At 44.0% G+C, this 11,415-nt stretch overlaps 3 protein-coding genes across 3 annotated transcripts; 1 reads left to right on the forward strand and 2 right to left on the reverse strand.

The window, feature by feature from the left end:
• Positions 1 to 1,595: 1,595 nt before the first annotated feature.
• Positions 1,596 to 3,163, reverse strand: LOC132474803 (olfactory receptor 11A1-like). Its single transcript, XM_060075675.1, has one exon. The coding sequence runs from the start codon at positions 2,612 to 2,614 to the stop codon at positions 1,688 to 1,690; it is 927 nt and encodes a 308-aa protein (XP_059931658.1). The 5' UTR covers positions 2,615 to 3,163; the 3' UTR covers positions 1,596 to 1,687.
• A 725-nt stretch (positions 3,164 to 3,888) lies between these two features.
• LOC132475043 (olfactory receptor 4E2-like) lies at positions 3,889 to 5,684 on the reverse strand. Its single transcript, XM_060076010.1, has one exon. It carries the CDS (start codon positions 5,452 to 5,454, stop codon positions 4,525 to 4,527), a length of 930 nt encoding a protein of 309 aa, XP_059931993.1. The 5' UTR covers positions 5,455 to 5,684; the 3' UTR covers positions 3,889 to 4,524.
• Positions 5,685 to 9,801: 4,117 nt separating this feature from the next.
• On the forward strand, positions 9,802 to 11,141 carry LOC132474686 (olfactory receptor 4E1-like). Its single transcript, XM_060075518.1, has one exon. The coding sequence runs from the start codon at positions 10,123 to 10,125 to the stop codon at positions 11,065 to 11,067; it is 945 nt and encodes a 314-aa protein (XP_059931501.1). The 5' UTR covers positions 9,802 to 10,122; the 3' UTR covers positions 11,068 to 11,141.
• The last annotated feature ends 274 nt before the right edge of the window (positions 11,142 to 11,415 follow it).

The following is an 11,415-nucleotide window of genomic DNA, read 5'->3' on the forward strand; positions in this document are numbered from 1 at the left end:
GTAGAAGAAATAATGTATTAATGAATGCCTTAGTTAACATGAACACCACTGCCTCAGTTGACATGTACACTAAGAGTATACATGAACACCATTAGTAAATTATTACTGGACCATTTGTTGATTGTTAGTGCTTGCTTCTTAACTGCATAATGTTATTTGATGGTTCAATCTACAATAAGTAACAAATGTAATGCACTGAATCATACGATTTGCATAATATGTCATCAAAGATTTAGGAAACGTGCATAAATGGAAATACTGGCTTCTCTGACACCAACACTAAAGCCAGTAACTCCTCCTTTGAGTTTCTGCGCTCGGTCTGAACTCTTAGTTGTGGCCTGTGTGTAATGATCCACTATTCTCAGAGTCACCCTGTGTGTAATGATCCACTATTCTCAGAGTCACCTGGGTTGCCAGATGTGATGCTATTTAGCAGACAAACACAGTGTGCTGCAGCCATGGAAGCAAGCAAACCAACCGGATCCACTGAGATCGGACCAGATTCGACGTTACCTAAAAAGCCTCATCCTCTTTCTAATGCTCTGTGACCAATCCGTGCTGAAACACAAATCTTGGAGTTGCATTAGAAAGATGGAGACAACTCAGCGCCCAGAAGAGTTTCAACATTGATGCAACATGAGCTGGTTTATAATACACAAACAATAAATGAATGAGTAATGTATATGAGCTGATAGACTTACAGTGTAGGACTCTCAAAGATGTGCTCTACTTCGCTTAGCGCCCATGGTTGGCAAATGGAAAGCTTTTTTTTTCACATTGTGCACCAATATCTTGTAGCATTGGATGATTTGGATAAAAATAAGCCTGTTGAAATTCCTGTCATTTCTCCAATCAACTTTTTTTTTATAATCGCTGTGTATCACTGATGATCCACTGGTGATAGGTCAGCAATTTGCTGTAAATAGGTAAACTAACAACTAATCAAAAGTCAGAATTCAAAATGGTGTAAAATGTGGTCCGGGCGTAAAGGGGGTTGAACAGCTAGCTGCTGTAGGCCCATTCCAACTCCTTTCCCTTTGGGGCTTCATGAGGAGCGTAAGCACGACAGAACACCTCCCTCACAGGGGAGCAGAAGTGTGGGTCCACACCTCCAATGAGACGGACACAGGCTGATCTACATCCACAGCCTTCCATGAGAGAGTTCACCGACCCAACCGCAAATACGACCAGAGGCAGGTCAGAGACCTCTGTGCTTGCATTCAACAAGAAGAAACACACATTTAATTCATATTCTTTCAATCAACTTTTTCACATTTTATTGAACCGTTATACTATCAACCTTAAATCAGCAACATAGGGAGATTAAAAAGATAATCAGAATGATGAATGGCTTTGTAAAGAGGCAGGCTAGCTTATGTGCATCATATTAAGTAACGTCTGATCTAACCCTAGCCCTGAACATAACCCTGCCACCAGGACTCGACTCCTATTAACCCTTACTCTACTAAACTTATCCCCGTTCAAAACCCCTACTGACCCTGAACCAGAACCCTGTCTTAACCAGAGGGCTAGGGAGTCATGACATGTGGCCTGTGAAGCACTTGAAGACTGAAACTGTGATTAAGGACCATCTTTAGGAAATTGACTTAACCTTATAATAAGTGTTTTAAAAGGTCACACTTACAACCGTTAACTTCGGGAACAATAAACAATTATCTCCTTTGCTTTACTTTTTGCAGACAAGAACATTTCTACACATCTGTCTTATTTTGGATAACCTCAGACCATGAATGATAGGGTTAAAGACTGGTTGGATGGTGAGAAAGTACAGCGATAAAAAAACACGTATTATCCTGGGAACACCGGTCATATTGAATCTACTCTGAAATATTTCAAAACAACACCCAAAAGAGAAATTGAGCAGGGAGGCGATGTGGGGGCTGCAGGTACTGACTGCTTTCTGTCTGGTCTCTTTAGAACCAACGACACAAACCCTGAGGATCTTGGTGTAGGAGAACAGGATGGGGAACAATGGAACAAAAACGGTCAGAAACGTTCCAAAAAGTCCGTAGATATTGTTAACTGTGGTGTCAGAACACGCAAGTCTCGTCACATAGTAGTTATGACAGTAAAGCCGGTCTATGACGTTCCCACACAGTGTTAATCGAAGATTCAGACAAAGAGTTATTAGGACCTTGATAAAAGAGTAGAGCCATATGAGAGCGATCAACAGAGCCACCTTGTTAGAGGTCAGCCGAGCCTTATAATGCAGAGGACAGCAGATAGCAAGATACCTATCATAGGACATCACAGCCAGGTTACAAAACTCCACTGTTGCATAGGTGTACAAGCAGTAGATCTGAAGGAAACACATGGATCTAGATATGGTGTGACTGTCTGAGGTGATCTGCAGCAGGAGGAATGGAAATAGACCAGCACTACCATACAGCTGATTAACCAACAGGCTACACAGAAACACATACATAGGCTCATGTAGGCTCCTCTTCATACAAATAGTTAGAATGAGCAAAGCATTCGCAACCACAATCATAATGTACAGCATCAAAACAATCACAAAATATAAGTACTTCAGATAGCCCATGTCCAGGTAGGCAGTCAGTATGAAATATGGAATCTGGCTTGAATTGACCATGATACCTTTCACTCTCAGAAGGAGTTCATCACAGGAGATTGTAGAGCCTTCTTTCCTTTGAAGGAATGTTATATGTCTTTGTCTTTTTGATATCAGAAGACATTTAGTGTCCAGCACATAGTGACAGCCATGTACTTCCCCCTCTGAACCTAAAACGTGTCCATCACAGCTTTAAACTGTTTTAAAAGAGAGAAGATGTAGCAGACATTGTGGCCTCTTCTTCAACCAGGACCTCCAGTCAGTTAGACTGAGCTAAGGCTCTCCTCTGCTCCTATAAAGCTTCTCTCAACACCAGAAACCATGGGAGCAGGACCTCCGACATCATCAACAAAGGATCGTCTCTTCATTATGACAACAGTATTAGGCCTCAAACGGAGCCCTGGGGGACACCGAGGGGGGCGTTCTGTGTCTGTGCTTGTGCCTGTCTTTGTGTCTGCCTGTGTATGTGTGTGTGTGTGTGTTTGTGTGTATGTGTGTGTGTGTGTTTGAATGTGTTTGTGTGTGTGTTTGTGCCTGTCTTTGTGTCCGTCTATGAGTCTGTGTCTGTGTGTGTGTTGTGGCATCCCGCCACGGAAACCTCGGCCTGGACGGGCCCGGGGTACTGTTAAGGACTGGGTATACCACCCCCACCCACCAGCCGGCGATGAAGAGCAGCCCTTTCGGCTCCCCAATCAGGGTGATTGGGGGACACCTGGCCGAAAGCGGAGGAGCCATTTTAAAAGGAGGCACAGCACAGCACAGCACGGGTCGGGTGCAGGAAGGAAGGGCTCGTGGCAGCGAGAGAGCCTAGAGGCCCACGGAGGCCCTAGAGACCGCGACTCCTTCCTTGTTTGATTGATTTAAGTTGATTGTTGAATAAATGCCTGAAATGGCGTTAACCCTCGATAAACGTGTAGTTTGTACCTGGAACCCGGCTCATTCAAGGAGCGGGTCACCACAGTGTGTGTGTGTGTGTGTGTGTGTGTGTGTGTGTGTGTGTGTGTGTGTGTGTGAACATTCTATAGATCCATGACCTGGTGTTGAACATGCTATAGATCCATGACCTGGTGTTGAACATGCTATATGTCCATGGGAATCATCATGCAATTTAATTGGTATTAGATCAGCCTCAAATCAACACATTGAGCATATCATTTTGGATTATACAAGCCAATGACAACATGTTTAGACGGAGGGACCACGAGGGGAACATTAAGCCAAATCAAATGACACATCAAGCTCTTCAGAGATTAATTTGTTGACCAGTAAAACATGTAAAAATGTTTTGTGTTCAGTTCAACCTTTATCAATAAAATATTGGATATGAAACAAGTTTATGCAATAATGTCCCATTTCCAAATGGCAATTCAGGATTTTGAAGTTCTTCAAAATACACAGATTTAAAACCAGGGAATAGGTTTGGATCCATGCAACTAGATGAAATCAGTTTACATCATGGTCTGTGTTTCTAATCCAGTGACCACAGAAGGGTCAGTACAATTTGAAGTGGCTCTTTAGATAGTTTGACTAGGGTCTACAGCTGTGAAAAACACTCGTTTACTAGGAGAAATGGGCAAATGTAAGACAACACGAACAATATTGTATTTCTTTTATTAATGCACGGTTTAAGATGTTGTAGTTCAGATTCAAAAGCTAGACTATTACGATTTAAGACTTATCCTGGCTAATTTCTGACCAATCAGGGCATCTCTTTCCTGATTGGCTAGAGGAATTCATCTTGCCAATGTATCACATTCTCTTCACAACTCTTAAATCTGACCTACTACAGCTTTTAAGGCAAAATCATGGATATACCGTGCAACTAATTGCAAATAATAAAAGTAAAAAATGACCTATCCTACACGAATATATATGAATCGCATTAAGTATCGTTCTTATCAATATATGTGAAGTTATTACAAAACCAATAACTATAATTTCTTGCAGAAAAACTGATTCCCACACATCTGTCTTATTTTAGATAACCTCAGTCCATAAATGATAGGGTTAAAGATTGGTTGGATGGCGAGAAAGTACAGCGATAAAACGATACGTATTATCCTGGGAACACCGGTCATATTGAATCTACTCTGAAATATTTCAAAACAACACCCAAAAGAGAAATTGATCAGGGAGGCGATGTGGGGGCTGCAGGTACTGACTGCTTTCTGTCTGGTCTCTTTAGAACCAATGGCACAAACCCTGAGGATCTTGGTGTAGGAGAACAGGATGGGGATCAATGGAACAAAAATGGTCAGAAATGTTGTAACAATTCCCCAAATATTATTTACTGTGGTGTCAGAACACGCAAGTTTGGTCACATAGTAGTTCTGACAGTATAGTCGGCCCATGACGTTCCCACAGAGTTTTAAATGGAAAGTCAGAAATAGAGAAACTAGGAACTTGATAAGAGAGTACAGCCATACGAGAGCGATGAACAGAGCCACCTTGTTAGAGGTCAGCCGAGCCTTATAATGCAGAGGACAGCAGATAGCAAGGTACCTATCATAGGACATCACAGCCAGGTTACTAAACTCCACAGATGCATACGTATACAAGCAGTAGATCTGAAGGAAACACATGGATCTAGATATGGTGTGACTGTCTGAGGTGATCTGCAGCAGGAGGAATGGAAATAGACCAGCACTACCATACAGTTCATTAACCAACAGGCTACACAGAAACACATACATAGGCTCATGTAGGCTCCTCTTCATACAAATAGTTACAATGAGCAAAGCATTCGCAACCACAATCACAATGTACAGCATCAAAACAATCACAAAATATAAGTACTTCAGATAGCCCATGTCCAGGTATTCAGTCAGTATGAAATATGGAATCTGGCTTGAATTGACCATGATACCTTTCACTCTCAGAAGAAGTTCATCACAGGAGATTGTAGAGCCTTCTTTCCTTTGAAGGAATGTTCTATGTCTTTGTCTTTTGGATATCAGAAGACATGTAGTGTCCAGCACATATTGGCAGCCATGTACTTCCCCCTCTGAACCTAAAATGTGTCCATCACAGCTTTAAACTGTTTTAAAAGAGAGAAGATGTAGCAGACATTGTGGCCTCTTCTTCAACCAGGACCTCCAGTCAGTTAGACTGAGCTAAGGCTCTCCTCTGCCCCTATAAAGCTTCTCTCAACACCAGAAACCATTGGAGCAGGACCTCTGACATCATCAACAAAGGACCATCTCTTCATTATGACAACAGTATTAGGCCTCAAACAGAGCCCTGGGGGACACCGAGGGGGGCGTTCTGCACTATGGATTCGTTGAGCTCTGCTCAACAACAGGAATCATGGGAGCTGATTCCTGGCACCAACGGCTATAATGCAAGCATCTGCTTGCTACACATTTACTTAATGTCGTTAGAACACATGGTTCTGTAGTGACAAAACACATGGTTCTGTAGTTAGAACTCACATGGTTCTTTTGTTAGATCACATACGGTTCTGTTGTTAGAACATATGGTTCTGTAGTTAGAACAAATGGTTCTGTAGTTAGAACTCACATGGTTCTGTTAGAACACATACGGTTCTGTAGTTAGAACACATGGTTCTGTAGTAAGAGTAATTCAAGTTCTCAAAGTGAATCCATTCCAAACCACTGTGACTAACTAGGTCTAGGATCCTTCCAAATTAGGATTCTTCCTATGGCCTCGATACCTGTCTGGTTGCCGTGGTAATTGAGAGGGTATTAGCTAGCGTTTAGAACTCTGAATTCTGGTTCACAATTCATCTGTATAAAGTTCATAGATCATAGAGATACAGAAGTGAGATCATAAAGACACAGTGGTGAGGTTTTATACAGTAGTGAGGTCACATTGATACAGTAATTAGCGCTTAGAGATACAGTAGTGAGGCAATATACAGTAGTGAGGTCAAATACAGTAGTGAGGTCATAGAGATACAGTAGTTAGGTCATAGACAGTAGTGAGGTCATATACATTAGAGAGGTCATAGAGATACAGTAGTAAGGTCATAGAGATACAGTAGTGAGGTAATATACAGTAGTGAGGTCATTGACATATAGAACTGAGGTCATAGTGAGACATTAATGAGGTCGTATAGATACAGTAGAGGTCAGAGATACAGTAGTGAGGTCATATAGATACAGTAGTGAGGTCATATAGATACAGTAGTGAGGTCATAGAGATACAGTAGTGAGGTCATAGAGATACAGTAGTGAGGTCCTAGAGATACAGTAGTGAGGTCATATAGATACAGTAGTGAGCTCATATAGATACAGTAGTGAGCTCATATAGATACAGTAGTAAGGTCATAGAGATACAGTAGTGAGGTCATATAGATACAGTAGTGAGGTCATATAGATACAGTAGTAAGGTCATAGAGATACAGTAGTGAGGTCATATAGATACAGTAGTGAGGTCATAGAGATACAGTAGTGAGGTCATATAGATACAGTAGTGAGGTCATAGAGATACAGTAGTGAGGTCATATAGATACAGTAGTGAGGTCATATATATACAGTAGTGAGGTCATATAGATACAGTAGATGTCATAGAGATACAGTAGTGAGGTCATATAGATACAGTAGTGAGGTCATATAGATACAGTAGTGAGGTCATATAGATACAGTAGTGAGGTCATATAGATACAGTAGAGGTCATATAGATACAGTAGTGAGGTCATAGAGATACAGTAGTGAGCTCATATAGATACAGTAGTGAGGTCATATAGATACAGTAGTAAGGTCATAGATACAGTAGTGAGGTCATAGAGATACAGTAGTGAGGTCATATAGATACAGTAGTAAGGTCATAGATACAGTAGTGAGGTCATAGAGATACAGTAGTGAGGTCATATAGATACAGTCTAGGCCTATCTGTGTCTGGGTGTGCGTCTGTGTTTCTATCAGTTTGTTTGTGTATCGGCCTCTCTTGTGTGTGTGTGTGTGTGTGTGTATATGTGTGTGTGTGTGCTTGTCTTTGTGTCTGTCTATGAGGTTGTGTGTATGTGTGTGTATATGTGTGCGTGTGTATGTATGCGTGTGTGTCTGTGTGTGCTTTGCCTCTTTGTGTCTGTCTGTTTGTGTTTGTATGTGTGTGTGTGTGTATGTTTGTGTGTGTGTGTGTATGTACAGTATATGTGTGTATGTGTGTGAGTGCGTGTGTGTGTTGGTGTATGTGTGTGTTTGTTTTTGCCTGTCTTTGTGTGTGTGTGTGTGTGTGTGTGTGTGTATATGTGTGTGTGTGTGTGTGTGTGTGTGTGTGTGTGTGTGTGTGTGTGCATGTGTCTATGTGTGCATGTATTTGATTTATTTTGAATAAAAGACACATCCAAGGGATATAAGAAGAACATGACAAAGGGCTTATTTCCTTATTTCACTTATTTCCACCATGGGCCCTGATGATACAAAACAGGACATACATCCACATAAAACAAAAAATTTAACATCATAAAAAATAGACTATGAGAGGCTAAACATAAAATAATCTTCCCTAACCCTTACTTTCTGTATTAAAGTGCAAAGTACATACATAGACCATCACCAACAGACAACAGCTCACATGGAGGACGACATGTTAGCGTCACAAGGGATTTAAATTCACCATGAGCCAGGATTTTACCTTTTCTCTGAAACAATGATAGTTGTCTATGCTCTTAATTTCCAAAGGTAATTTATTCCAGTTCACCACACTTTATATTTGAGAGTACACTGTATATATATATGTGTGTGTGTGTGTGTGTGTGTGTGTGTGTGTGTGTGTGTGTGTGTGTGTGTGTGTGTGTGTGTGTGTGTGTGTGTGTGTGCGCGCGCGTGCGCGCGTGCGATTAGCTGGACCTTGCGGGCCCCTGGAGGTCTGGCCCCGGGCCCCTGGAGGTCTGGCCCTGGGGCCCCCAGAGGCCCCTCACTGTTTGGCCGAGGATCTGGGGCGGTCTCCGGTGACCTCTAATGACCTCCAGCGACCTCTAGTGACCTCCTCGCCCAGTAGGAACTAATACAACAGCACTGTTATTGTAAACATGTTATTCTTTCCCGGTTTGTCCCGAACCCAATTATATTCCTGGTCGGCTGAACATGCATGTGACAGGGGCACGCACACACACACTCCTGTACACACTTACACTCATCCCCGCCCCCCACACACACAAAGAATGGAATAAGTGTGGTTTTAGATATCGAACATAGCAGTCCCTAACCCCGATCTCATGAGAACATGAGAATATATTTAAGATTTTTTAACTGAAGCTGTCAAAGAAAAGTCTGTGAATAAGCAAAAACAACTACAAACATTAAAGAGTGATAGTACAGCAGGCTAGCTCATTCAATATCTAGATTAAATTAATGCCACCTCAATGTGCATACCGTGAATTAATGTTTATCCAGTACATGAATGTGCTTACTGAACGGGGGGGTGTTCACAATTAATGATGTTCATTCATGTACACACACTACATTAATGTGTACACTGTACATGTGTCCGACCAGTTCATTCATGTATACACAGTACATTAATGTGTACACTGTACATGTGTCCGACCAGTTCATTCATGTATACACAGTACATTAATGTGTACGCTGTACATGTGTCCGACCAGTTCATTCATGTATACACAGTACATTAATGTGTATGCTGTACATGTGTCCTAACAGTTCATTCATGTATACACAGTACATTAATGTGTATGCTGTACATGAATGTCCTAACAGTTCATTCATGTATACACAGTACATTAATGTACTGTACAGGAAACACACTTGCACCATTAATTCAATCGATTGTCTTATGGTTCGAGCCAAAGGGAAGTTTGTAGGAAGGTCACCAAATATCACCTGGAGGTCCTGCTCTAAACATCCAAACATTGGATGGGCTGAGTTAGACCACTGGACTGCTGTTGAGCATCCTCATACTCATCTTGCACCATCCAGATCTAGATCACGTGAGGTTAGCGCGAGTGGGCCAGTATACCAGTACACTACTGGAATAGACCGGTTTAAGGCTTAATGTATCTTATTACATTTTGGAAAGATGACTAGAAGTGATAAAGAAGTATACGCTGATGTCGGCCAGGAGGGCTGCTCGGAGGCGGTCTCCATGGCAACCCCATGGGGTGACTCTGTAGGGCGACCTGTCGCTCTGCTCGTCGTCTCAGGGTATCTCTCTATAAAGTACTGAGCGGAGACGGACGGACAGACTGGTGCCCAGCCAGTCTCCGGTCAGCCTCCCTGGTCTGCTCTGTTGGCCGAAGGCTCCAGTTGTTACAGTATTCATTCTGCATGAATGGACAGCTACATCAGTTAGAATATATTTTGTGCATAATTCTAGTGTTTCGTCAATCATGTCTTCTGTATCATAAATGTACAGTTACCTCCATTTTTATATAAATCGTTGGACCACCGGGTGTCTGCTCCTCTCGTGTGAATCACTTTGTAAAATCTAGAATAACGGTCGTTTGTTGGAGCAGTGTGTCAGCGTGTGTGCAGCAGCGTCACAGCAGCTGATCTAACCCCTCCACCTGCTCCTCCACCTGCTCCTCCACCTGCTCCCCAGTGCCGATGATGTTCGACCCGGGGAACAACTCGGCGCTGGTGTTCACGCTGCACGGCTTCAACGCCACCCAGGCCAACCGCCAGCTGTTGTTTGCGGTGAGCCTGCTGCTGTACGGAGCCACTGTGCTGGCCAACCTGACGGTGGTGCTGATCGTGGTGGTGGAGAAGAGCCTCCACGAGCCCATGTACGTGTTCCTCTGCAACCTGTGCGTGAACGGCGTCTACGGCGCGTCCGGGTTCTACCCCAAGCTGCTCCACGACCTGCTGGCCGACTCCCAGCTCATCTCGTACGGCGGCTGCCTGACGCAGATCTTCACCGTCTACTCCTACGTGTTCTGCGAGTACACCAACCTGGCGGTGATGGCGTACGACCGCTACGTGGCCATCTGCCGCCCGCTGCAGTACCACCTGATCATGACGTGGCGCCGCGTGGCCCAGCTGCTGCTGCTCACCTGGAGCTGGGCGCTGCTGGAGAGCGGGGTGGGCGTGCTCCTCACCAGCCGGCTGCCCCTCTGCAGCCTGCACATCGACAAGATCCTCTGCACCAACTGGGTGGTGGTGAAGCTGTCGTGCGTCGACACCAGCGCCAACAACCTCTACGGCTTCCTGCTGATGACGGTGCACGTGCTGCAGGCGCTGCTGATCGCCGTCTCCTACGCCAACATCATCCAGGCCTCGCGGACCTCCAAGACCAACCGCCGCAAGTTCTTCCAGACGTGTCTGCCGCACATCACCACGCTCACCGTGTTCACGCTGTCGCTGATGTTCGACACGTTGTTCTCCCGCTACGGCAACACGTCCAACCTCGCGGCGCTTAGCAACCTGATGGCGGCCGAGTTCCTGGTGGTCCCGCCCCTCGTCAACCCTCTGGTCTACGGGATGAACCTGCGGCGCATCCACAGCCAGCTTCTCCGGGGGCTGGGGGGCAGCAAGGTGCGGCCCCTCACCTGAGACACGGCCTCTACAGAGAACCATCCGAACCACGGGGACAGACTCAGGGAGGCCACCGCTGGTCAGACCGTACACACCCACAGCTGGTGACAACATCGGGGGAACACAGACGCACACCCAGACACAGATAGGCCTAGACTGTATCTATATGACCTCATAAGTCGAAATAATGTCTTGTGCTGCATACATGTAGTTCTCATAGTAACATGTATTTATTCTGCATCAATGTACAAATACATCAGTTAGAATATATTTTGTGCATAAATCTAGTGTTTCATACATCATAAGCATGTCGTCTGTATCATAAATGTACAGTTACATAATGATGACAATGATTCTGTTTCATAA

Source organism: Gadus macrocephalus, chromosome 16, assembly GCF_031168955.1.
Source record: "Gadus macrocephalus chromosome 16, ASM3116895v1".
Lineage (NCBI taxonomy): Eukaryota > Metazoa > Chordata > Actinopteri > Gadiformes > Gadidae > Gadus > Gadus macrocephalus.

What these genes read in the sequence shown, in the direction of transcription:
- LOC132475043 (XM_060076010.1), bottom strand. Translation starts at nt 5,454, where the DNA reads ATGGTCAATTCAAGCCAGATTCCATATTTCATACTGACTGAATACCTG.
- LOC132474803 (XM_060075675.1), bottom strand. Translation starts at nt 2,614, where the DNA reads ATGGTCAATTCAAGCCAGATTCCATATTTCATACTGACTGCCTACCTG.
- LOC132474686 (XM_060075518.1), top strand. Translation starts at nt 10,123, where the DNA reads ATGATGTTCGACCCGGGGAACAACTCGGCGCTGGTGTTCACGCTGCAC.